The sequence below is a fragment of the Xiphophorus couchianus genome, chromosome 8 (assembly GCF_001444195.1).
Source record: "Xiphophorus couchianus chromosome 8, X_couchianus-1.0, whole genome shotgun sequence".
NCBI lineage: Eukaryota > Metazoa > Chordata > Actinopteri > Cyprinodontiformes > Poeciliidae > Xiphophorus > Xiphophorus couchianus.
The window spans coordinates 19,947,274-19,974,201 of NC_040235.1; the positions used below are offsets into that span (position 1 = coordinate 19,947,274).

The following is a 26,928-nucleotide window of genomic DNA, read 5'->3' on the forward strand; positions in this document are numbered from 1 at the left end:
GACGGTAACACCCGTCCCCATAGAGACAGGCTCCTACAAACAGGGCTGCCCATGCACCGGTAGACCCGTTACTCCTCTGTCCGGAGCGACGACAGCTCCAAAAAAATGAAGCAGCCAGCGTTTACGCTTTCAATTTTCCTCGAAGACGGACGCCTGAATGGTTCCCACTCAGATTTTTTATTATTGGATTAACGACCATCCACTGCCAGCGACAGGCCCGGAGATTTGTATCGCTGAACAGGGAGGAGTCTCCCGTTATTCCACCGTTAAACTGGAGGAACCAGGCCCAGAATGACAACGTTTTAACATTACACCTGCCCGAAAAGCTGAGGCTGTCAACAGGACGCAAATGTGCTCTTAGAAGTGAGTCTTTCTTTATATAAATGCTGCTTAAAATGACTGTGATCGCAGGTTAGCCATCCGACACACCGTCAACTCGAGCTTATTATTGTTCGGATAGTCATCTGTTACTGTTTCTAGCGTTAAAACTGCTGTTTATTGTAAGGCTGTATTTTTTCAAAAGTAATCGGTTATAAACGAAAACTGTCACTCATTTGTAGACGTTCCAACCAGACACATCACCACCCGATATTCATAGAAACTGCTTTAGAGTCGGATTTAAAAAGGCTCAGGAGAATAAAGTGACTTGACAGCCAGACAAGGTGAGACAAGGTGAACCGGTGTGTTTTATTTTGTTCCATCGCCAAAAGCAGGTGAACCATGGGCCTGCTTGTTTTGTTCTTCGATGATGTAATGCTCTTTGCCTCCACTAGCAGGGATATCTTTGTGTCTCTTCCTGCAGGATGGATGTGAATGCTGGCAGGGACAGCACCTGGAGGAGAACAGTAGCAGCAGCAGCTGATGATGATGAGGATGATGGAGGCGGCGGAGGAGGAGAAGTAGGAGAGAGCATGGAGGCTCAGGTTGTACAGCTGAAGCTCTATGACTGCGCCAGGGCCAAAATAGAAGCAAATCTCCGCTGGTTGTTTGCCAAAGCCTATGGTCACGGTAAGGTTCTCTCTTCTTCTCTCCTTACTGAGAGGTGCTTATTAAATCAATCATATGTCTGTTTAAGAGAGCAGGTCATTTTTCTTTCAGAAATATATGTAAAAAGTCTGGTTTTCCAGCCTGTGGGAATACTTTTTTTCCCACACTTGGTTGGAGAGACTGGCTAAAGATTGACAGGAAGGTGGTTGGAGCTAAGTTCAGGGAAATAGTGGCTGCAAAATCTTAACCTTTCAGCAAAAAAATGACCCTTGACATCTATGTAGAACAACAAATGAATAGGTTCGATCAAAGTATGTATGCATGCTAGAATTTCCAAGTTAAAGTCAAGACTTAAATCCAATTGAGACGTTAAAAGAAATGTTTTCACAAGCTCTTTATTTGATCTGATTGAAATAAAACGTTTTTTTTGTTAAAAAAAAGGGCAAACAGGTCAGTCACCCTATGTGAAAAACTGTTAGAGAAGTATCTCAAAAGATGTGCGGCTGTAAGTGCAGCAAGAAGTGGTTGTACTAATGCATGCCACACTTTTCAGATTCATATATAAAAAAAAAGGGAAATCTTAATTTAACTTCAAATTTATAAAGTGCCTTTTGTACATTTATCAAACACAGATGTCGAATAAAGTACACTGTAATTTGTGGTTGTAAGTTACGTGACAAAATATAAAAAGATTTAAGTGAACTATTAAAAACATAAAATAACCAGCTATTATTGCTATTATTTGTAAGCCTGGCATCACATTTTTCATTGACTGTTATTAAGGTACACGACAGTTTGCAATCAACAAAAAATTATGCTTCACGCTATTTGAAAACTTTGTTCTATCTATACAGTAGTTTATTGCTTGTACTTTAAAATGAAAAGAAGCAATCATATGGGATGAAAAATTAAATACACAGAATCAACCTATAGGTGGGTATACTTCATCTGCTGCGAAGCTTTTTTATAAAAACCTTTTGCCATTTTGATGGGTTATTTATTTATTTTTTTGACAAAAATCACAAACTTGACATTGTAGAAACTTCTTAAATCAAAGACAGGCTACAATACTAATTAGTAAATAAAAACAGGAAAATAAATGACAGTTAAGCAGACTTTAAATCAGGCCATACCTAAGGATTTGTTTTATTAGCTAGTGGCTAACTTTAGCCACTACCTGAAGAGTATTACTCAACACTAACTATGTGCTGTTTCTATGTGGATTTTTAAATCTTAAAAGTATATTTTTGTTTGCCACATATGAATCTGCTGGTGAAACTTGTACTGATTTTGCAGCGTCTGTACGCCCACTGTGTGCTCAGGTTTCCTGCCACGGCTAAATCGCCTCATAGGTTAATCTGTGAATCGATGTCTTCTCTTACTGTGAATGTAGACACTCGTCTCTCTGTGTTTTTGCCCCGTGAAGGACTGCTGACTTATCCGAACTGTACCCCAGTGTCAGCTGATTCCAGGCCCCCTTTTATTTTTTTTATGATAAAGGTCTTCAAAAACAGAAAGGGTCATGTTGCAATTTTTAAGGCTTCTAAGGCTTGCTTTTTAAATAAAGTAAAGTGTTAATGCACCTATTCATAACTCATAGCTGGGTGTAATTTAATTTTGTTTTTGTTTTTCCATCAAATGAGGAGCCAGTTTTTCAAACAATAGACTTTAATACCAAGAATGCAGCTTTTATGACCTCAAATGGGGACTGAAAACTCAGACTGCATCTTTTCTGCAGAGATCATTAACATTGCTGGCTCAGATTAAGGTCTATTAAAACATTAAAAATGACCACATGGCCACACTGGTTAGTAAATGACAGGAAATGACTCCTTTAATGTGGGTTTCTGTGCCACTCGCTGTCTGCTCTCTGTGCAGTCTGAGCACAAAGTGAATGGTGCTGTTCACGGACCCCAGTGAGACAATGATGGATTTGGAAGCAGCTACTGGGGCAGACCTCAAGTTGCAGAATAGTTGTTATGACATTCAGTTTATGACTCAGCAATACTAGAAGAGGGGCTTTCCTCCTGGAGTTCTGCTTTGAACAGCTCAGCAACTTGACACAGAGACGGAGACAAAGCCCTAAATACACAGCTTGTTAGTGAGGACTAAAGCTTTATGTATTTATGTAGACTGTAAAAAGATCAAACTTTTTTTTTTTTCCATTTTGCTGAAATTAAATCAGAATACACGTTATAATTTTTAGTCCAGTTAGGATGATCAAAAACGTTAGATTTCCTTAAAAAAAGCACACAGAACAATGAGTGACATTTTTAAATTATTTTCTTTGTAGTCAAGTTTACATATGTTTCCTTGATAATTGGTAGAGCTTCCTTCCTCCCACACACACCTTCAGATCTGCTTGTAAACACTCCATGAGCCTGAGATCAGGCTAATGTGATGGCTACTCTATTTAGCATTTAGCACCTTTTAGCAACGGTTTAACTAATTTGGCAAGATGGATAGGGACGTTGTGCATTTTGAAAGCTGTGGAACAACATGATCCTGCCACGTTTTTACTTTGTTTTTCTTATGCTCTTATATTCATCACTGTCAAACACTTCGGTTGTCGTTGTACCACACTATGGGTTGAATCCCCAGGAGCTAATTATCTTGTTCCTGACTGCATCTGAAAAACGGTGTTCTGGCTTTTTTATGTTGTTTTTAGAATGACTTCTCACCAAGGGGGCATTCACAGAGGTTCATTTTTGGTATATAAGCTGTTTTCTGAATCTCATACCAGAGAAATGTTTTTGTATTTCATAACTTAACGTATCTCTTCTTGGCAAAGTAACATTGTAGTGCCAATTATATAACAAATATCAACAAAATAAACCTCAGTGACTTTGTTTAATTTGAACAGGACAGAAGACCAAAACCACTTTGATCAGCTTTAAGTGCAAACTTGCCACACACAGACACAGTGGTGCTGGGAGGACTGTGTTGTCTTTAAGCTGGTGTGAAAGTCAGAGTCAGCCAGTCACATGCTTAAGTGTTTAATGGGATTGGACCTGAAGGCTTGTGTTCTGCTCAACAAAGCCTTCTTGTTTAGACTCATAACGTGCTAATTCCTGACCATTGGAGACTTATTTTACTAGATTTTGTCCAAGAATGTAAAATAAACACCATTATTTTTTTTATCTGATTTTGATTATATATATTTTTTATTAATAGTTTTTGAATGTCCAGCAGCCAGATCGTGCTGATTTTTAGTAAGAGTGCAATGACCATATTAAATTCAGATTCATATTGATTTATTTTGAACATAATAGAAGTAGAAAATTAGACACAGTGTACCAGAGCTACTAAATTAATAATTTTGGAAATAAAAAAACACATTTGTCCTGAGCTACACTGAAAGCTTGATCCAAACTGAAAAAGCTTTAAACCTGCCACTGTTTTCTGTTAGGTCAGACTCCCGGGTGTATCCATGCGTGCCTCGTAAAGATTTTGTTTTCTCAGCTTGTGCTCTTCAGGAAGTATTTCCATTATAGTGTTCTTACTGGAATCGAAGAGGTGCATCTTTCTGCTGCATTGCCCAGAGTCTGAAAGCCCTGCATCGTCTGTCAGCAAGATTCCTGCATCCTGTCTGACAGAGCGCCTGAATAGGAACAAAGCCTTTCCCTGTATAAACCCAAACACAGACACCCCTTCTTAATTTCCCTCACACTCTCACACATGCTCACCAGGGTGGGCTGTGATGCTTAGATCAGGTGGATAATATTGACAGAGTATTAGCAGCAAAGATTACAGAGGAGCTCCTCCCTCAACCCTTACAGTTCCTCTTGCCACACACGCACGCACACGCCCTTCTTGTTTAGACTCATAACGTGTCTAAACACACACATATACCATAACATGATCAAGTGAGCAGGAGATGGGACAGCATCCCAGCCCCCACTATTAGCCATGCTGGCATTTACCGTCTCATCACCCATCACCACGGCAACCAGGAACGACAAGGAGGCATTCAAGGCAGCTGAGGGCGAGGGAGAGTCAGGACAGAGAGTGGTGCGGGTTTAGGAGGAACGGGAGCAAAACTAGACAGATTTAATCCGACCTGATGTAGTGTGCAAAGAGCAGTTTCATACATGATCTCGGATGCTCACGCACACATAATGACTTCAGCACTGAGTGAGAAGGAAATTGTGGTATAGACCATGTCAAGCATGCAGCAGGCTGTGAAACGCACAGTTGAGTCTTCACAGAGTTCTGCTGTTCAGTCCCAATCTTGCTGTTTATTTACTTTTGAAAAGGCTCTGCCCTCTTTTGGTTATTTAGTTTGTGTAGAGGCAAGTGTTGAGCATTACCAAATATTATCCATTTTCTTCATACAGAGCCAAAGGTTATTTGCCATGCTTGTTCATAGTTAGAATTTTGGTTAAACAAAACAAAAGGAATTTTACAAAAGGGTTTAAATAAAAAAAAAATAACAGAAAAAAAATGTTTCTATTTCTTTGCAATGTAAATAGATAAAAACATAAAAAAAAACCCTGCTCTTGCCACCACCTGTCTGCATCAGCACCGAATGTGCTGAAAGCTAAATGTCGAGAGTCCTGCAGGCTTTAAATCTGGATTAACGAGTCAGAGGCATATAAAAATAACTGCCACCACGTCTGTGACCACAAGCAGGAAAACAGCAGCTTAAACATCACCTCTAAGTCCGTTAACTCATTGACTTAAAGCCTCTGGTTCACAGCATGAAGAGCTGACATGTTCAGCATCTGAGTTTGTCCTAGGGTTGTGTTTTTTTTCCCCCTTCAGACAGTCTTAATACCTTTATAGTCTGTGCACTGAAAGCTTTGTGGTTATGTAACATGAGCAACTAGTAAACACCGTTAACCCTAAAGAAAAAAAAAGTTGCATGAATGATGGTGATAAAGGAGGCAATAAAAACATGAGAAATTCAAGTGTCATGTCATTGTGACTGCTTTCCAGATCACATCCCTTCAGATCTTCGAGACCCATTCTATACCGACCAGTATGAGCAGGAGCACATCAAGCCCCCCATCATCCACCTGCTGCTGTCTGGAGAGCTCTACAACCGTGTGTGCGGACTCATCCTTCCCGCTGAACAGGCCGCCTACCTCCAAAGCCACCAGTCTGTCATCCAGGCCCTGTCCAGAAAAGGGATCTATGTCCTGGAGACCAACAGCACACCAGTGTCTGACATAGACCTCAGCTCGTCTCCCATTAAAATGGTCGGTGCCTCCTTCTGAAAGCTGCAATAACAAAAAGCTGTGACAGCTACAACAAGCCTAAGAAAATGGCCTGACGTGTCTGAATTAGAAATGATTTGTTTACTATGAGCATTTTAGAATTTGTTTTATAAACTTAACTTGTCCAGACATGTTTTAATCCATGACAGAGAGAAGTTCGGCACAAAAGTAGGAGACCTGGAGAGAATCTGGATGTTAAAATTTCCCATTTGGCTTTTAGCTGCTTTCATCATATAAATACAGGCCTAGAATGTTGCAGTAAATAATTTAACATCTGATGTGACAGTTTTGTTGGATTTAGTGTCTGCACAAAAATATTTATGAGGCACAATGTGCAACATATTTATTTAATGGGAATCCTTTCCACGGAGATGTTAGTTATATCCCCCACAGTTGTGAAAACACACAGTCATCTAAGCTGGTTGAGAAACAAACACAGAGAATAATGTCTTCTTAGTAAATGGATGTGTTTCTTCTCCAATAGAGGCACTTAAGAGTCTGAGGCAGCAATTAGAAGTTGAAACAAATGAAATTATTTGTCTTTCTACTTCATATTCTGAATAATTATTAAGAAAAACAAAATCCAAATCTCTTTCTTTTCCCAGAGTGCCCACATCCACCTCATTGATGCTCTGATGATGGCCTACACAGTGGAAATGATCAGCATAGAGAAGGTGGTGTCGTGTGTCAAACGCTTTTCAAACATCAGTGCCTCCAAAGAGCTTCCTTACAACCTGGAAGAGGCTATGATCCTTTGGATTAACAAGGTTTTAATCAATCAGATCTGTTCTGTTTTTATTTTTGAATGCTTTGAATAATTTCAACTTACACAAATTTTTTTTCACATTAGATTACCATAAAAATGAGGGAGCTAACAGATAAAGAGTGTAAAATGAAGCAGCACTTACTGGAGTCACCCAGCCACCACAAGGTACACAAATCTCTGTGCCTTCATCTCACTGAAGCGATTAAAAGGCTTGGTGTGTTAAATAGTATTTTTCTTTGGAAATGTAGTTATGCTTGTTGAATATAATGGTCTTGTTGACTTTATGAACTGTCATAGCTGGTTTGTGGACACTTGTGTCAGTGTCTGATCCCCCTGTTGTGCTTTTATTCTCTGTTTTTCTTGTGTGTTCCTTTATGATAAAATCCCATATGCCACACTTAGTCATTTTCTATAAAATACTTTCAGCTACAGGCAGACACATACAAGTGAAGCTGAATTTGAGATTAGCTGCTGGTGATAATTGCCAGAAATAAACACTTGAAAGTTTTGAATTACATAAATTAATTAAGTTATGCATTTTTTCTAGATTGTTGAGAATTTCTGCAATATTTGTTGCTAACTGTGCTTAAAATGACGTTGTTTGTGATATGTTTCAGTCTAACCCTTTTCCATATCCATTCCTATCAGACCTATCTCCTGTCTAACAGGAGGTAATTCTGATTCGGTGTCCCAGTATCTGACCCTTTACTTGTCTGCTGCTCTCCCTGTTTGTGTCCCATTAACCTTCCTCCCTGTGTGCCTCTTGGAAACTAGTCTCCCTCCAAATGGTACTGGAAGCTTGTACCTGTAAGTGTAAATGTTTGCTATCCTTGTGTTTGTATGTGTGTCTGAGTTGAATGCTGTTGTGTACGTATGTTTCACACTTGGAAAGTTACATTAAAATAAACTTTGAAGAGAGTTAAGAAGAAGAAAGCATAATGACTAAAACACCTTGTCATAGAAACACTTTAGTATGCACAGGGGAAAATATCTAGTGCCACCTAGTGGCAAAACAAGAAGCAACCAATGCATGAAACTGCTTTCCCTGTTGGTTAGCTTTCATTTTGAATCTCTGTAGCTATTTATTCTACAGTCATCTGCCCCCCGTTAACATATTCTCACAGAGAGGAACTTCAGTTCACTTCAAACACATCGATACTGTCAAGCAGCATGCATAAAGCACACTTTCAGATGGCTCCACATTTCCACTCACTGCATGTTTCATTCCATTGTTAACATCCACCAAATTACTTCTGTCTTCCCTCACCAGCCTGATTTATGGCATGCTCTGGCCCATTGTTTATTGGAGCCTGTGGAGTTCTCTCGTGTGGTAACGTACTCACCACTGACCCCTTTGTTTTTCATTTTAACCTTAAACGTCTCTCCCTTTTATCTCCGTTAACCGTAAATGTTGTTTTCAGTAATTCACCATTATAACTATATACTGCTGACGTCATGTCAGTTCCTATAGGTGAAGGCAGACACTAAAATAACAGACACACAACGCACCTACCAAACTGACAAATCTCCAACTGATTTGATATAAATTAAATTACATGATAAATAAAAATCATAAATTATATGAATGCCATAAAGTAGTAAGATTCACTTTCGGACGTCTGCTGCACAGTATGCATGTTAAAATGAGGCAGAGGAGTGTTCACAAAGTGAGGTGTATTGTGTCTGTGTGTGACGAGTGTGTATGTGGTTTTCTGTTTGATCAAATAAGCTTGTGTTCATTTTGTAAACTTGGATGCTGTCCTGCTCCGTAGGTGCGGTATCGCAGAGATCATCTTTCAGGTCGCACTCTGCAGCACTTCCCCTTGGTGGAAGACATATTGAAGGATGTGAACGACGGCACAGCCCTGCTTGCTGTGATCCACTTCTATTGCCCAGAAGTTGTTAAACTCGAAGGTTAGAGGGGTTGTTTTATTTTTTTTAATAGTTTTTCTTGTCTTGATTAGAAACAAGATTGAAAATTTTCCCTTTAGAATAAAGTAGATCCATCAATCAGAGATTTGTAGCTGATGTTCTGCTGATACTGATTAGAGCTGATTACAATTTTCCTTTTAAACCTATAATATGAGACGTTTTATTTTAGTTCTTCTGCCATGAGCAGAGATAAACTTAATTTGTACATCACGCCATGTGAGATAAGAGTCGCTGTAAAACATGCCATCATTAATTTAAAATAAAAGTAAAATGATTAAGAGTTGATAGAAAATCAGACACAGAAGTGCAAAATTATCAATACAGTGAAATGACCAGGCATCCACTGAACATTAGCTTTGTGTTGTAGAAAACCTAATAAACATCCAACATGCTTGTATAGAACAGTTTCCTTATAAATAGCTTCTCTTCCTCTATTTTGATTTCATAGTTAATTTATAGCTAATATCTAACTTGGAATCCTCTTCCCTCAGTAGCAACTTCCACACCCACACACTAGCAATAATGAACACAAGGACATTAACTGAATATGCTAAGAGTTATTGAGCATAAACCATAAGAAAATGTTCAAAATCCAAACACAAAAGAAAACCCTAAAAAACCCTGGATGATGAAACCCACAGTGTATGACGTAAGAGCATCTTCCAAAATGCAAATGTCTGAAATAAAAAACAAAAACATTGTCCTAATAAATAGGCCATTTGATATTAACAATTATTGTTGTGTTGGGTGCAGATATCTGCTTAAAGGAAGTTCCCTCCATAGCAGACAGCATGTACAACATCCAGCTGCTGAAGGAGTTTTCCAGTGAGTATCTGAACAAGTGCTTCTTCCTGAACCCAGAGGATCTGTTCTACTCACCACCTGTGTTGAAGGTAACCAGACAAACAGATGTTGGCACTGTTGAGTCCTAACTGAGTCCTTCCAGTCCACAGTCTCTATGTTTTCCATGTGCATGTGAGGGCTCATTAGATTGACTGGCCACTTTACATTAGCTTTAGGTTTGTACTGTATATGTGCACATTGTTGTACGTGCTATGCATCTCTGTGTTGCACTTTGACAGATTGACAAAAAACTGGATTTTTCCCACTTTTAATTTCTTGACTTCTGGAAATAGCCGCCTCCTTCTCTATGGTCACATAGAAAATGGATGGATGCGGTCATTTTCAGCTATGTAATGTAAAAATAATGCAAATCGTAGCTGTAGTTATATAAATATTTGGTTTTCAGATATAAAATATGTCTTCTTAAAACTTTGCTGCTCTCCTTATAAGCTGTCTATCACCAGAGAACATGTTTTGCAGTTATTCTTTTGCTTATTACAATGCCCCACCTGCTTTTGGTCCACTGATCTGATGTTGAAAATCTTAAGCAATGAGCACAAGATCAGTTTGTCACTGTCTTCAACAAAATATGAACAGCTTCATTTACAGGTAGAGACTCTGAAACTCCTAGCCATGTGTATCTCTTAACACTAATCACGTTGTATGGTTTTTGTCATTCAGAACAATGTTATGGTCTTCATTGCTGAGCTTTTCTGGTGGTTTGAAAATGTGAAGCCTGACTTTGTACATCCCAGAGACCTTCAGGATGTCAAAGATGGTAAGATAGTTTTTTACATGATAGATTTGTTTTGGCTTATGTAACTAAATTAATTTATCTTAAAGCAAGACAAAGCATTATCTTTTATTTTTGTTGTCACCCTGACTCAAATAGGTGTTTTTTGTGTTTTGTTTGTGTGTGTGTTTTTTTTCCCCCTTTTGTGTTATTTTTTAGTGAGAGTGCTGCTGCAGCCCAAACATTCTCGGTCCTATGTACCTGTCTCAAATGTCACTAAACGAAGCTTCATGCCTTCATCAAACTCAGTGGACATCTTGACCACAACCTCCACAAATGACCAAAGGTATTAAGCCAAAAATGCTTAATTAACAAATATTATTTAATACCATTGTGTGGATTTTTTTGTATAGGAAATTCTACTAGAACTGGACCATTTGAATGTTTGCATGATCTTGTCTAAACTGTGACATCTTTAATTTATTGCTAAAAATAGGCTTTCAAATTTATACTTTATACGTAATATACTGTACATATTCAGTAGTTGCTTTTTATCGACACACTACATAACTAAGCAACTGTCCTACTATTCAGGACAGTAATACACCAATAAATACAACTGGACCAAAAGTCTGTTTGTAAACAGATGTTGCATTAGTAGGATTATGGCTACAGAAATTTGTTTAAGACAATTTGTATTTAAAATAACTTTAATCTAATACTGATTTACTCTGTTTTTCTTTCTCAGCGCCACATCATCCTCTAGTCCATCTCATTCATTACTGCCACTGAGACAGAGACAAAATTTGGTTGAGAAGAACACTTCAGGTAGTACAAATCATATTGGTGCACATTCTGCTCCCCCATATTTTAATAATTGTAGACTCTTGGGGACAAGAACTGTATCTTTCTTTTCTACTTTACAATTGTCCGCTACTTAGCATTGATCCTTCTCATACAATACTATTAAAGTATATTACATTTTTTGGTTGCACAGTGATAAACTCAGGAAAAAAAATCTTGTCGTCATAATATTTCATGAAGTAACTGCATCTTGGTTTTGCTCCTGAGTGAGAACATAAAGGGTCATTAGACCCTGATGGTCTTCAATGTATCTTTCTTCTGTTCCTTTGTATTTACTGCTAACTAGTTACTACTTGTGTGAATAGTGACGTGAATTTGTTTGAAGACTCCAGACTTGAAATTTAAAATGATTTGCTATCAATTTTTCAGATTTGTCAAATAGTTCCTTGAATATGATTAATATTTGCTCCTCACAGATTTGAGAAAAAGGTCAAACTCAATGGCGCGAACAGATGGACAACACCAGGACTCAATAGTGGCATGGCCAGAAAGAAGGACAAGGTGATGCTATGATTACTTCTGTTTATGTCTGATAAAAGCAGTTCTCAGTTTGTGGCAGCAGTAGAAGTGGGTGTACAAATTCAATTGTTCAACAATTGCCTTTTTTTATTCTGTAAAACTCATGGTGTCCCTTTTCCCTGTTAGACCTTTGTCCCAACCAGTGCCACATGCTGTGCATTTTGCCAAGGAGGACGACGCAGACAGCATTAGCCTCGCTCGCACCATAAGCAAGGACAGCTTGGCCTCTAACATCATAAGCATAACCCCAAAACACATGCTGGGGTCCAGTCTGCCTCAGTATCGACTCAGTGGCCAAAGTCTGCTCAGTCACATGCGCATAGAAGACGAAGAGGAGGAAATAGAGGAGGAGGAACTGGTTTCTGTTATTCACCCATCTGGTTTTTCTCGACACCGAATTGGCAGTGACATGGAGCAGGATGAGCTGGAAGCGCAGAAATTAACATCGTCCACCAGGGCTTCCGATGGCTCTCGTGTTTTCCGTCACGATGCAAGCCCCTTTGCTCTTGACTGTCAGACAGACAGCTACTATCTGGAGCCTTTGATGCCAACTATCCCTAAGCCAGCCAAGGAGAAGGGTATATCGCTGAACAAGCAGGAGGAAAGTGGGGAGAGTTGCAGCAGGGCAGTAGCTGTCAAAACAAGAACTACAAATATTCCTTTCTCTTCAAGAAAGAAACTCTGTGTGGTTGATTCAGTTCCCAGTACTTCCAGACCCCGTACAGATGGGTCAGTTGGTAGCTCAGAGTCTCCAGGCTTTTTTCTTCACCTGGCTTTCGAACCAGAGAAGACTCCACATACCACAATGATAGAGGCAGGGCATGACTCTGATTCAGATATTGCAGACCTTGAGGAAGATGATGAGGATGATCAGAGAGAGCTGGAGAAGACGCTGAGGGGGAATCGTTTATTTGAGGGCAACATGGCAGAATTCGGAGACGGAGAAGTTGAGTCAGCAAAGCTTCGAGAAGACTTGAAGGTAAGTGAGCATGAGGATAAGGAAGATGCAAGCGGACGTTCAAGTCCTTGTCCCAGCACTGTGTCGTGGGCAAGCAGCTGCAGTGCTTCGGGCAGCGCGGGAATCAAGATGACCAGCTTTGCAGAGAGAAAGCTGCTTAAACTTGGCCTTCGTGATGGATACTCAAGTACGAGCAGCTCCCAAAAGACTACGCCGGATGGTTCTGAGATTCTCCCTCAGTGGCAGGCGAAGGAGCCTAGCACCATGTTGGGGAAGAATATAATGGCTGGTCCGGTTGTGCCTTCAGAGCTGCTACAGCTTCACATGCAGCTGGAAGAGCAGAGGCGTGCAATAGAATATCAGAAGAAGAAGGTGGAAGCCCTGAATGCTAAGCAGAGACTAAAGCTTGGGAAAGCTGCATTTTTGAACATTGTTAAAAAGGGTGGAGGGAGGAGCGACACACTTCCTTTACCTATGAAACACTCCCTTGAATCTTCTGGATCAACAGCTGCAGAGAGGAGGAAAGCAAAGACCCAAGCTTGTAAAGACGATTCCTGTCTCGATTCTCTGAAAAGTCAAACAGACAGGAGGACAATAACAAGAGACGACAGCTGGAACACCCTTACCCAGAGTAATCGCTCTGAACCGGATTTCAACGAATGTTCAAACTCCATAGACCTGCTCAATCAAGCTATTAGCTCCATCCAGCAACAGATGATGCAGCTTTCCCTTCAGCAAGATCTTCTAATGAAGCAAAGTGTTGTCTCACCACCAGACCATACACAAACAGAGAAAAGCACAGATTCTGGGATAGACTCCAACACACCCCAAACAGTATCCTCTACCTCAGACTCAAGATCCTTTGCAGTTCACTTTGTAGATATTGGCAGCAGCACTTCGATGCCTTTTCGCCGTCCCCCCAAACTCAGTTCCAGCCAGCGCAGTAAAGCGGCAGAACGCAAACAAAATAAAGCAAATAACAAGTCTGCCCTAACCAAATCCACCAAGCCACTCCCAGATAGTGACATTTCTTCAAGAGAATGTAATGATGGAGAACTGGAGACAGCTGGAGTTCAGAGGGTTCAGAGGAACTCTACCTTCAGAGTCCATGACAGCAACGGAGACGGAGATGTGCACTTATCAGACAAACTGAAATCGCAAGACCCACCAGTTATTACCAAGACGTCTGAATCTGCATCACAGGATGCAGAGGAAGAAGAAGAACAAACCACCAACTACAACAAACAGAATGTCGACGTCGATGAGAGCGGCAGGATCAGGAGTCAGCTGATCGAGGTTGACCTGTCAGAGGTCAAGGATCCAGTGGAGGATGGCGGTGCAGATATCACAGACGGCACAGCAGAAGGAGAGCAGAAAGGAGTGCTGGGCTTCTTCTTTAAGGTAAATCCAAAATGTTGTTGCTTTTGTTTGTCTGGTGCAATGACATGTAAAGAGCCTCGTCTTCACAGCCATTTAGATCTCCCTTTTTACTATTCGTTCATCTGTAACTACAAACATGCATTGCATTAGGATTTTTGTGATAAACCGTCATGTAATGCATGTGATGTAGAAAGAATAGGAAACGAGGTTTTCAAAAATAAACTTTGAATGAGTTGTGTGCATTTATATTCAGTTACCGTGAGCTAATACAGGGTAGAGGTATACTTGATTAAGCATTTTGAAGCATGTCTGTACACTCTGCACATCTAGAGAGAGGAGACTTCATTTTTCTTCTTAGCATTCTTAATTTAGGCCATGGCCTTTGACTAGGCCAACAGACACAGATGATTTTATGCTGAAAATAAATTACACTAAGCAAATGCCTTATTAGCTCACATGGTTGCACTAATTTTAAGTACAGTGGATGTATAGACAGAAAGGCACTGAATACAAATGCACATCATACTTTTACAATTTTTATACTTAAACAATTGCTAGAACCGTGTCATTTTCCTTCCACTTCCAGAGCTATTTTGTATTGTTCTATTACATGAATCATTTGTCTTTGTAACATCTTAAAATGGGGAAAGGTTCAAGGGGGAAAAAAATAATTTCTCAAGGCACGCTGATCTATTTACAATTTAACAGGACGATGAGAAGGCAGAGGATGAAATGGCAAAACGCCGTGCTGCCTTCCTCCTCAAACAGCAGCGCAAAGCTGAGGAGGCGAGACACCGCAAACAGCAGCAAGAAGCAGAGAGCGAGATCAAACGTGACGAGGCACGGTACGTTCTGGCCAAGACTCCTGCACAAAAAATAACATAGCTTGTCCTTGGACTGTTTTCACGAAAAAAATAAAATAGGAAGCCTTAACTGTTATGATGTTTATTCAAGGCGTAAGACGGAGGAGGAGCGAATTCGTAAGGAGGAGGAGAAGGCCCGTCGAGAGCTTATTAAACAGGAGTATCTGCGGCGGAAGCAGGAAGCCCTTATGGAAGAGCAGGGTCTGGTCAAGCCCCGCACCAAGACCAAACCCCGTGGGAGCAGACCCAAATCAATGCACCGGGGATATTCCAGCAGCCTTCCTAAAGGATCCACCACACGTAAGACCATTGTTGGGGCTTACAAAGTGTTGTATGTTGTTTAGATTTGTTTACATGTTTGTTTAATTATGGCTTGGTTGGCTTTAGTGTCCTGTGTGCTTGCTGTGTCCTCTTGTAAATGTGTGCATGTGTGTCACACAGGTGATTCTCTGAAGGTGTCTATGTTAATGAAAAACCAAAGTTCAGGAGCAGCCAGCAGGGGAGGTGAATGTCTCTAACCTGCTCTGCATAATGTCAAACAAGCATGTACAACTTATTAAGCAAAAATGAACAAAACAAAAAAACAAACTATATAAACTATACATTCATACATGTATATATCCTATATGTGCTTATTGTTCTTTGTTCAATGGATATTTGGTGTACCTTATCGATCAAAATGACTACTTGTTCTAACTGTTCCGTAGTTTAGGAACAGAATGAGGGCAATCAAATGTGAACTGTAAAATTCACTGATGCTACCCTCTCTCACTCTTTGTAGCTGATTTAAGCTTCAGTCATCGTGGATCAACACTTTCCCTAGCAATGGATGCAGACAGCGTTATCTCTGGCGGGGCAGACTCAAACAGGTAAGAACTTGTGCTTGAAAATTCACTAATCAGATTCTAAATCTTGCGTATCCTTGTGCTTATCCGATTGACTTGTGTTTAACGTGTCAACAAGGGCTCCATCTGTGTGCTCTGTGGATTCGTTCCCCATGTTGAGCAGAGCTTCCAGCAGGAACATGGATCGGGACTGGGAGAACGGCTCCATAGCCTCATCCATCACTTCAGTGGAGTACAATGGTGAGCAGAAATGCCGAAATTCAGAAGGATTATAGTGATAAGTAAAAGAAAGATTCCTAAAGTAATTATTCATTACCAGTGATTCTACTGGCGAGAGACGGTTGCTATGAGCACCATTCAATATCCCTCTTACATTTTGATTTGACGTTAGGTGGTACATAAGGTCATAGTGAATGGAAAATTTAAATGTACTCTCACTGAAGCTTTTTGGCCCAATGATGAGTTGATGGAACAAAATGTAAAAGAAGAGCAATTTTCGGTAGGCTTCCTGCTGTAGAGGTAATATCACACTGCTGTTAGAGAGAAGTCACTGGAAAATTGGACTTATCTAATATTTTAAAACTGCAAAAATAATTACACGTGTTGTAATCTGACTTTAGGATTTTTACTTAGCAATTTGCCCAATTAGCACAGCAAGCATTACAAAAACAGCAGTCACTGTATCTCAAAAACAAAAGTTACATTTATATAAAAAGTCTGATCCAAATTATTGAGGACATTTAGAAGTACAAACTTTAAAAAAAAATTAAATAACATTTTGTTTGCTTAAAGGTCCTAAACTGTTCAAGGAGCCTAGCTCAAAATCCAACAAGCCAATCATCATCAATGCCATCGCCCACTGCTGCCTGGCTGGAAAAGTTAATGAGGTCCAGAAAAATGTCACCCTTGAGGTCAGTGAAATCTCCTGGAGTCAATCCAAACTGCGCACCTAAAACTTTTGTGATCTTCATGCATTTTGTTGCATTCCCGACAATTTCTTGTTATACGCCCAGACTGAAACTCTTGTTTGTGTTTCCCAGGAGTTGGAAAAGTGTGAATCCAACCACCTGTTCATCCTCTTCCGCGACGGCGGGTGTCAGTTCCGCGCCATTTACACGTACTCACCAGACACCGAGGTGATTATCAAGTACACAGGCATTGGGCCGCGCGCCATCACGCAAAAGATGATTGACAAACTGTACAAGTACAACTCAGACCGCAAGCAGTTCACCGTGATCCCTGCCAAGACCGTGTCCGTTAGCGTGGACGCTGTGACCATCCACAATCACCTGTGGCAGATCAGGAGACCAGGGAGCGCTCGCAGAAAATGAGCGGGACTTTCACACTTTACTGTCTGTATTTAATAAGCTACAGTTGGGCAGGACCCAAACATCTTGGAGAAGACTGACAGAATTAGAGAGAGAGCTAGATGGTCTGTGGCAGTGTGAGTACCAACTCACCAACTCACTGTACTCGCTGTTTTCATTTTATTACCCGGTTCTTATGCATGTCACATTTCGATAATTTAATTTCATCATAACCTGAAGTCACCAAGTCTTATCCCGCTGAATCTCCTCCCAGAAGCAAACACGCTACCGACACAAAGTGCAGCTTACGGCAGGCTGTGATGAACCGAGGCAAGTCATCAAAGTTTGCTGGCTCAGCTTCGCATAAAAAAAGCAAAATAAAAAAATCTACGGAGATTCCGCGAGACTGTATCTGCTTTTATAAAGAAGGAACTTTGAAGATACTTTGAGTGTATGTACGAGATAAATGGTGGTAGTATTCGTCCGGTTTAGTGTGTTTGCAGGTGTGAATGACTGGTGGGATAGGGTTCATCTTTCTGATGATTATGCTTTAAATCTTAACTACTAATTTATTTATTTTTATTTTTTCTTATAATTTTGGACCTGTTTGCTGTTGTCACACAAAAGAACAGAACCAGAAATATTGGTTCCACAGTAAGGGAAACATTCTACTATTCATCCTACACATATAGTATTTTTTGGACTGCATTAAGCTATACCATTTGTGTGTGATAATTCATAAACTAAATAATCCATTAATCTAAACAACTAAGTTATTTCGCAAAGCTGTTTGCTGCTCATGTTTTGTTATTACATGTTATTACATGGCACAGCTATTACCTGCTAATGACCAGTTGTCAGTATTGGTATACTGTTTGGGAAAAAAACCTGCATTATACTTGATATATTTGTTTGCTGCATTTTGTACATTTTTGAACAGTATTTTCTGTACATTACGTACAAGTTCTGTTTACTAAAAAAAAAGTAGGCACTATTTTAAAGTTTATTATGTTAAAGAAATGTTATGTCTGATTTTAGTTATATATTTTGTGTTTATTTATTTTGAGGATATATAATAAAGTGCAACTAGGTACATTTTTCTTGCTAAAATTGGACCAGATTGTATCAGTTCCTTATAAAACAGAAACATTATTTCTATTCTTCCGATACAGATCTCTCAGTCTGAGTCTAATAATACCTATTCAATCTTAACTACATGTAATGGTAGTAATGGTTGTGTTTGTGAGGGATATATCGCTTCGATAACATACAATCGACAAAATCAAAACAGCAGATAGAAGGGAGAAGTCAAATTAAAATAAAGAACAAAGAAGCTTTTGGTCGTTTATAAAGTGCCTTGACAAACTGTTCATAACCCTTTAAATCTGGCCCTGTGTTGTCTTAATACGTCCATTATGTAAGAACAACATGCAGTTGTGCATAAATGAGGTGGAAGGAAAATTATTAATTTTTTTCTTTTACAAATAAAAATCAGAACAAATTGTTGAGCATTTTTATTTAGCCACACTGAGTCAATACCTTTTTCTGCAATAACCTTTCTGAGTCTTATGAGCCTTACATATCGATAGACTGAAATTGCTGCTCATCCTTATTTTTTCAAACAGATAGGATGAATTTTTATTGTTGAATGTCGGTCCAAGTCTCAGGTCTTTTGCAGCCTTTGGCAGGTTGTCTAAGATTAACCTGTATTGGTATTGGCCTGATGATGGCGCCACTGTATATAATGAGGATGATTTTTCCGGGTGCATTGCTCCTTTTCCTCTACATGTAGCACTTTTGCTGAGAAATTAATTTGACCAAAGCACCTTCTGCCAAATGTTTGCTCCATGGCTTGTATCAAACCATGGCAAACAAAGCATCATGTAGTTTTATTCCAACAATTTATTTCTTCTTGCTGCTTTTTCATAAAACCATAATTTTAGAGCTTGTTTCCTCAAGCGCCCATTTTAGATAAAAGTTGAAGTGATGTTTAAGCAATTTCCATTAAATAAAGAGAATCCATCCATCCATCCATCCATTTTCTGTTCACCCTTGTCCCTAATGGGGTCGGGAGGGTTGCTGGTGCCCATCTCCAGCTACGTTCCGGGCGAGAGGCGGGGTACGCCCTGGACAGGTCGCCAGTCTGTCGCAGTAAAGAGAATCCCTGAAGGGTAAAATAACTAGTCACTAAACTTCACTATAGTTCACAGTTTATCTATGTAAATCTCAAAAGTAAATAAGTATATGTGAACCTGAAATGTAAAGAATTCAAGAATTAAGGCAGATGTTACCTTTAAAAACGATGCTTGCATGCAGACATGTCTGTGTAATAACAATTGTAATTGTAGGAAATTTTACTTTTTATATTCAAGTCACCAAACACCCTTTGCAAATCATTTATAATAGTGTTCGCGCCTTGATTGGGTCCAAAATTTACGTAGAAAGAAAGGATCACACAACTCAAAGTGATTTTATGTATTTTAAAGCACTTTAATGTGCACATAAAACTGTGATCAAGTACAAATATTGTAAACACTGAAATTGGTACAAAGTCAGACCTAAATGCAAAAAGATGGAAGAAGTACACACCTTGCTCAACAGTCAGACAATTAATAAGCGGTGCCTTCATAGAGCAACACGAAGTTCTCTAATTCCTGATGTGGTACATATAGGCATGGACCGGTATGAGATTCTCACTGTATGCTAATCTGTGTCACTGATGTGACTAAAACAACATAACATGTACCGGTAAGTTGTTATAGATATATTAATGTTGTAAGTCATATATATAATTTTGATATATGTACAAAGGCATCAGGAAAGTTTTGATAGAAACCCACTTAGGTTATGAACGTTTTTAAGTGCTAATGGTGCTGAATATTACACCTTTATTTCCCCAGTTTTGCTCAACAATTTGAAATTAAGTGGTTAATCAGTCAGCCTCGCTGCTCAAGTAGCAAGCTGCTTAACCTATTTGTAGGACTTCTAGGTGGATTTTTCTCTCTTGAAAGGTGGGGGGGGGGGGGGGGGGGGGGGAGTATGAAGCTTCATTCAGACTAGCAGACTAGCATTGCATTGCACAGAGATATATGGACAACCTGAGCGTCTTGCCACAATTGATAAACCATGCGTTCTGTTGTCTACCATCAAATCCAGAAGGATAAAATTATTAGTTTCTGACTGTTGTGGCAGAATTGAAACAATTCTGCAAAGAAGAGTGGGATGAAATTCCTCAACAGTGATGGAAAAAAACTCATTGACAGTTTCATATCACGTTTCATATCACGTGTTGTTGCCAAGTGTAACCAGTCATTAGGTTTACAGGGCAATACATTTTTTCACATAGGGCCAGGTTGACTTGGACAGCTTTTTAAAATAAATTAAATCTTAACTTAAAATAACTTTTCAACACTGCATACTCCATACATCTGGACAAATCTCTAGTCTTTCTGGCACTATAGGAACTGTAACTTTTTAAACCTTCGGCATACTTTGACACCAACAACCAGTCCATACCTAAGCATAGCCAAAAAATTTAAACAAACCTGTATGGTAGGATGCTGAATGTTAACACAGCCAGTTTATAGAGCTGTATTGAGTAATTTTTGAGTTTTTAAGTTCTTTTAGTGAAAACTTAACAAAGCAATGATCTGCTCTGACAAACATATGAATAACCGTCATTATTTGTACATGAACCATTGACTTAGGTCTTAGTGGCACTAATGAATACCTCAAGGATTTATCTATAAAATATGAGTCTGAAAGCTTTAATGCACACGTTTAGCTTAAGTCACTTGGGGCTTTTTGATTGTAGCTGCACGATTTTAGCAGAGTTGTAAACGTTCAGATGTGTAAAACCTGAAAAGTTAATCATCTGTCTGTTGTACTGCTTGTTTCTAATAATGGAAAAGAGACTTAAAAAGTGGGATAAAGCCTCTAACTTCATTTCCAAATATTTGAAAATCAGATTTAAGCTGAATTAACTTAGAAGTGTTAGGTAAAGTGAAGATACAAATCTAAGAAGTTCATTTTAAGTCTAACCAAACACAACAGCAAGTAGGAAAAGCCTCCCTGAAATCCCTGCATATTCAACGAGCTTAAAAGACAGTGATGCAGTATTCATATGTACAGCATTTGTAGCAAGATGATGAAAATGGCAAACATGATATCCAATGTGATCAGACAGGCAGTAGGCACTCACATTATACATTTGTGGGCTTCAGCACTCGGAGAGCTAAATCCCAACTGAGAGGGGGGCCGATCCAGTTAAAGGCCAGCGCTGCGTCAGAGCGGGGTGTCCTCTTTGGTGTCTATGCTGGACTCGTGTCTCTCTTTCAGGCTGCTGCTGTGGACAGGAGGCTCCTCAGGAACGTGAGCCAGAGGGTCAGAACGAATCAAATATCTGTGAGGGAACAAAGAAATCAGTGCTACAAACATTTCCCTAAGGTGCTTTAATCTCGTAATTTTTACTGAAAAACCCCAGAGAGCTGAAAATCTCAGTTGAAATCCATAAAATATTTACTTGAACTACTAAATCCAATGTTTTCTGGTATGATTAAATATGCTGTTCTGACAATGATGACCTACAGCAAATATTACAAGAATGCTTACAAGGCACAAAAAAAGTTGGTAGCTGAGAGTGGATTTATTGTTACAACTTCTGTGAACTCACTTGCATTCATAATTGCAACACATAAAGAAACAAAACCTAATTTGTTAGTCTATAAAACATTAATTCAAAGACATGCATAGGCTAAATGTTGCACAATATGCACAAGCTTTCTTCTTTGTCGCTATAATAATTACTACTGGCAGGCTTCTTGCTTCCTTAGTTCCTACATGTGGTTTTATTTTTACACATTTTACACAAGACACTAGGAGAAGCCAAAGGAACACATTTTTACTGTATATTCACTACTCTACTGTATATTTATACCAGTGCTTGCAAAAGTAATCATACCAGTTGAACCTTTTTCACATTCTGTCATGTTGCAACAACAAATCAGTGGATTTTCTTTGGATTTTGTGTGATAAATCAACACAATGTGGTGTATGATTGAGAAATGAAAAAAAGACATGATTTTCACATAAATAAAATTCAAAAAAGGTAAAGTCATAATTTATGGGGAGATGGTAAGGTAAATATGGGCCAATCTCGGAAGAAAACCTGTTATTTGAGGCTGTAGGAAACTTAAGTCTAAGGTTTAAGGTAAATCTTCCAGCAGGATAACGGGCCTAAACGTACAGGCAGAGCTACAGAGGAATAGTTTAGATCAAAGCATATTCATGTGTTAGAATTGCCCAGTCAAAGTACGGACCAACTCAACCAACTGAGAACCAGTGATTACAAACTGCTGATAACCGATGCTCTCAAGAATAATACGCAACAATTTCCATCTACTGATGAGCAAATCTGGTAGAGAAATATCCCAAAAGATGCTCAGATGTAACTGCAGTAAAAGGTAATAACGCAAGATGGTAAATAAAATCACTCACCAAAATTTACTGATTTTTTCTTGCAAAGAAAATTCAAACCATGTATAACTAACTCCATCACATAATGATGTGCTAATCTTGTGGATGCAATGTGATGAAATCTGAAAAAGTTCAATCAGGTTGAATACTTTTTTAACTTATTGTAGTGAGAACGAATCTGCATGTTGGTGCCATCAAAAATTTCACATGTTGTTCATAAAACAAAGAAAATATATCATGAAGTCGTTTTACTTACACAATGTCGTTGATCTCCAGCCTGGTATCATGTGAAGGGTTAATGAGGACATAGGACAAAGTGTTCTGGTGATCATTCTGTTCATCTGAAACAAATGAACACAATCAGTCTAAAACCTGGCCAATGCTCTTTACTGTACCTAAAAAAGTTTTAAATGTTTTACCTTGTAAGTATCCCAAATTGACTCTGTTCATGACATCACTGGCTGTCAGATTCGTCAGATCATCTTCGTTTTAGATAGGGAAGAGACATGATTCAAATCAAGTAACGCATTAAAGTTACAGCAACTTTGTCAGAGAGAGGGAATGTCCATAGTTACCGTATCCTGAGGTGGGGAGGCCCAGATGCCTCATGCGGTTCCGGACCAGCTCGGACAGCTCTTCCCTCTCGGAGCGTCTGTAGAGGTTGAGACGCTGCTGGGCTATGCGCTGGGCGTGGTCTTTACTTGAGTCCCGGCTTCCCCCCTGCCACCTCACGCTTTTCTTACTGAGACGCCGCGCCCACTGCATGCTCTTCTTCCTCAGCAGGGGGTGATCCGACTGCTCGTTGCTGCGAGGCTCGTCCCCTCTGTCTTTTGTGTCTTCGCAGTCGTCAACACTCATGGACACCTGGGACTTAATTAGGGCGGAAGTGTTTGTGTTTTACTTGTGATCCCAGACTGTGACTATGTGTTAGTATTAATGCATGAATGTTCACAATCTCACCTCTGAAGCGGTGAAAATGTGAGACTCTGTGCGATAGATGCCAATGGGAATTTCAGCACTGGAGGAGCAAAGTTTTTGGAACAGTCTCCCGTAGGTGCCGATCCATAGATCTTCCTCTTTTATCTTCATCTAAATAAGAGAAAAGGACGTCGATTTGAAAAGTGGCCTGGTCAGTTTAAACATTTTTCTGTTCCACAAAGGCATCTTCAAAATTATTCTAACTCAGTGACCTTTCACTTTTAATGGAAGTTCAATGACATGTCCCAATCACAAAATTCAGTATGTAAAAATTGTATATGTATAAATTATAAGACAATAATGCTACACAAAGTGTTGCATATGTGTGAAGTGGAAGAAAAAGGAGCAGATGAATTAAATATTATCCTAATATAAAGGAATTTATGGAAGAGGTTCAAGAAGAAAGCCACTGAGGAAAGAAAACTAAAAGTCCCATTGGTAGTTTGCCACAAGCCGGTAAGGAACACAGCAAAGACGAACGCACCGTGCAGGGCAATCGTAAAAGAAAACTTTCCAGAGAGAAAAGACTTGAAAACGGTACATCGCTTCACCTTTCAGCAGCATCAAGTTCATGTGTTCAAATCAGAGGCTGTAGTAATATTTCAAAATTGAGATCAACAAACACGTTCCACCCAATTTGATTGAGCTTGAACTATTGTGCAAAGAAAATCTGGCAACCTCTCTAGTCTGACATGACAAACTGAAAGAAAAAAATACCACTTAAATCCTGTATGTGTAATGGCAGCATAGGGTGGCTCTGCAAGTATTAACTAATGAGGACTAATTACAAATGCAAGCCACCTTTCCAGACTTTTATTTTTGTAAAAATAAAATTGTAAAAACAAACAAACAAAAAAGGCTTGCGTCATTTTCCTTCCACTTCACAATAATGCCCAACTTTGTGCACTACTTTCGGCATTGTATGTGACTCACAGCACAGAGGAATCCTGATCCAGGGGTGGTGTCCAGTCCCAAGAGCAGTCTAGCAATAAGAATCATGTAGTCCTTTACGAAAGACTGAAAAAGTAGCACATGTAAAACACTTCAAATCACTTTACAACCTTGATTACATCTAACAAAAATAAAAAGCTTAAGACAAAGAAAAGAAAGAAAGAGAACGAGCGATGCTTTAGTCACTGAGCACAAGAGGGCAGCTCTGCCTTTTGAAACCAGCGCTGTGTAAAAGGCAACAGTTTCTCTGCTGTTGTGAGACACACTCACACACCTGATGCTGAATAAAGTCACCTGAGGCTGCAGGGTTTGCTGTGGATGCCTACCAACCTGATAGAGGAGGGTGTCCAACATGCTGATGCTGAACACTCTGCCTGCAGCGAAGGGCAGGCGGAACATGAAGGCCAAGTTGGAGCCTTTGTCTCTCTCTTTCTGCGCAACATGAAATGGTCAGAAAATCATTTACCCACAGTTCAGCATGCGGTTCCCCACTCTGATCCCCGGGTATGGACTGACCTTTTCCAGCTTGGACAGAGCCAGCGAATAGCAGTCCTTCGCTCTAAACTGCATGAACCTCATGTTGGATGGATGTGTGAGCTCGGTGATAATACTGAGACTTGGAAACAACCTACGTTGTTTTTTGGAAAGGGGAGAAAATGGGCAAAAAAACGGACAAGATCAGTCATCCAAGCAGAGGATCAATTCAAAAATCCTTTATTGATCCCAAAGGGAAATTAACTGTCATAAAGTTATTAATTTAACAGAGTCAACTAAAACGTTTAATTTACCTGAACATTGTTTGTACATTGACAATAGTTTTGGCATCCGCCATGTAGTCTTCCTCTGCGCTCATCGTACTCTCTTTATCCACCACAACTAAGTTATCAGCATAGATGATACCACACTGGAGCAGGCTGTCCAGACTGCAACACACACAAAAAGATCATTTGACAACAAAACCACCGAACATATGAAAAAATAAAAGTAGGTATGTTGTTTAAATAATTTTAAACGTAAAACAATTTTAATAAAAAAAACAACGATTTTGCTATGGCCTTACTTGTCTATCGACCCACCCATGTAGTACACCATTGGGAAACAACAAATGGCCTCCAGGAAGTGATTATCAGGACTGCGGGAAGAAAAACACTAATGAAACTCAATGCTGTTTTGTTTGCTCTTGACATTTTTCAAACAAAAGACTCTGTGCCAAACGTTGAGTTTGGTATACAATCAGTGAAACATCTAGTATGTTAATAAGTCAGAAAAAGCCTCGGAGAAGACAATAAAGCAGTTTCTCACAAAAGGATCTGTTCTTTGTTTCCTCTGTTTGTCCCTGCTACTGTTCAGTGCAGTTTGTGTCTCCATCAGTCATTTGTTTTGTTTTCAGCTTTTAGAAAGAAAATCTTACCAAATCGGCTGCAGTAAAAAGCAAAACTCACCTTGTTGTTGATGATGTATTATCTATTTTGCGCATCGACTGCAAAGCTCTTTGGCTAGGACTTTGTGTACGACTGTATTTTCAAAAGAACTTTTGAAAAAAAGAGTTGTATGCTTAAATGATATTTTAACCATCAAATCAAATCAGTTTTTATTTTTGTAGTGCCAAATTACATCAATGTGAAAAGAGGTTCGATATTATTTAATTTTAAAAAGCCTTCATCAAATGCAGAGACAGCTGTCAATTAATATTTTAACAATTTCTTAATGGATTTTATCAATACATTCATACGCAAGTGGCTCTTTGAGGACATTCATGATTTCGATTTGGCCCAAAATGAAAATGAGTTTGACATTTGGGGTTTAGGGGGTTTGGGTTTGTTCCCTGAGTGAACCGCAGCCAAAATAGGCATTGAATTAAATAAATGCAATTTAAAGTTAGAGGTGAATACCCAATAGTGGCTAATACTTATAAATGCAGGTAAAACATCGGTAAAGTAATGAGCAACATTTTTCAGAAATCCTTTGGCATGATTAACTTAGATTTTTCTAATTCCAGTGGACTAACTTGCCAAAGCAAGTTATCAGAGCTTTTTTTAAGTAAATAACTCATTAATATTGATTTTTAAAAAGTACTAGGCGGATTTAATTGGCAGATTTTTAAACTAATTAAAATATGATGTAAGTGGAAAAAAACTGACATGGGAACTTGTACTTTTTATTATCACTAATTAAGGAATTATTGACGTAAAAGAAGCTGCTACATCTTGCTGAACAGTTACTGGCAAGTTAGATTGGTCTTATTTCAAGTGTCCCAATATATTTGCACAAGAAACCAGACAAAAATGCTTTTTGCAATGCATTGAAG

At 39.2% G+C, this 26,928-nt stretch overlaps 2 protein-coding genes across 9 annotated transcripts in view; one reads left to right on the forward strand and one right to left on the reverse strand.

Moving 5' to 3' along the window:
• On the forward strand, positions 1-18,311 carry camsap1a (calmodulin regulated spectrin-associated protein 1a). Of its 5 annotated transcripts, XM_028026536.1 has the most exons (21): positions 1-363; positions 561-662; positions 803-1,008; positions 5,926-6,188; positions 6,812-6,973; positions 7,057-7,137; positions 7,747-7,779; positions 8,745-8,886; positions 9,658-9,797; positions 10,429-10,525; positions 10,700-10,826; positions 11,229-11,308; positions 11,761-11,845; positions 11,990-14,222; positions 14,910-15,046; positions 15,156-15,364; positions 15,506-15,568; positions 15,846-15,933; positions 16,028-16,149; positions 16,702-16,820; positions 16,950-18,311. In XM_028026536.1, exons 3-21 carry the CDS (start codon positions 804-806, stop codon positions 17,238-17,240), a joined length of 4,677 nt encoding a protein of 1,558 aa, XP_027882337.1. In that variant the 5' UTR covers positions 1-363; positions 561-662; position 803; the 3' UTR covers positions 17,241-18,311. The 5 variants fall into 5 exon arrangements, with proteins under 5 accessions (XP_027882337.1, XP_027882336.1, XP_027882339.1 ...); XM_028026535.1 differs by lacking the exon at positions 561-662; XM_028026538.1 differs by lacking the exons at positions 561-662; positions 15,506-15,568.
• A 1,371-nt stretch (positions 18,312-19,682) lies between these two features.
• kcnt1a (potassium sodium-activated channel subfamily T member 1a) overlaps positions 19,683-26,928 on the reverse strand; it is a 32,255-nt gene continuing 25,009 nt past the window's right edge. For 3 of the 4 annotated variants that reach the window (XM_028026540.1, XM_028026541.1, XM_028026542.1), the window contains 10 exons: positions 25,681-25,752; positions 25,409-25,543; positions 25,137-25,248; positions 24,951-25,052; positions 24,603-24,686; positions 23,652-23,780; positions 23,267-23,561; positions 23,111-23,173; positions 22,948-23,032; positions 19,683-21,618 (listed from right to left, as the gene is read on the reverse strand). In XM_028026540.1, the coding sequence (XP_027882341.1) occupies positions 21,501-21,618; positions 22,948-23,032; positions 23,111-23,173; positions 23,267-23,561; positions 23,652-23,780; positions 24,603-24,686; positions 24,951-25,052; positions 25,137-25,248; positions 25,409-25,543; positions 25,681-25,752 (1,195 nt within the window). In that variant the 3' untranslated portion in view covers positions 19,683-21,500. Of the gene's footprint in view, positions 21,619-22,947; positions 23,033-23,110; positions 23,174-23,266; positions 23,562-23,651; positions 23,781-24,602; positions 25,053-25,136; positions 25,249-25,408; positions 25,544-25,680; positions 25,753-26,928 lie in introns of those variants that run through there. The other variant, XR_003596688.1, reaches the window with a different exon arrangement.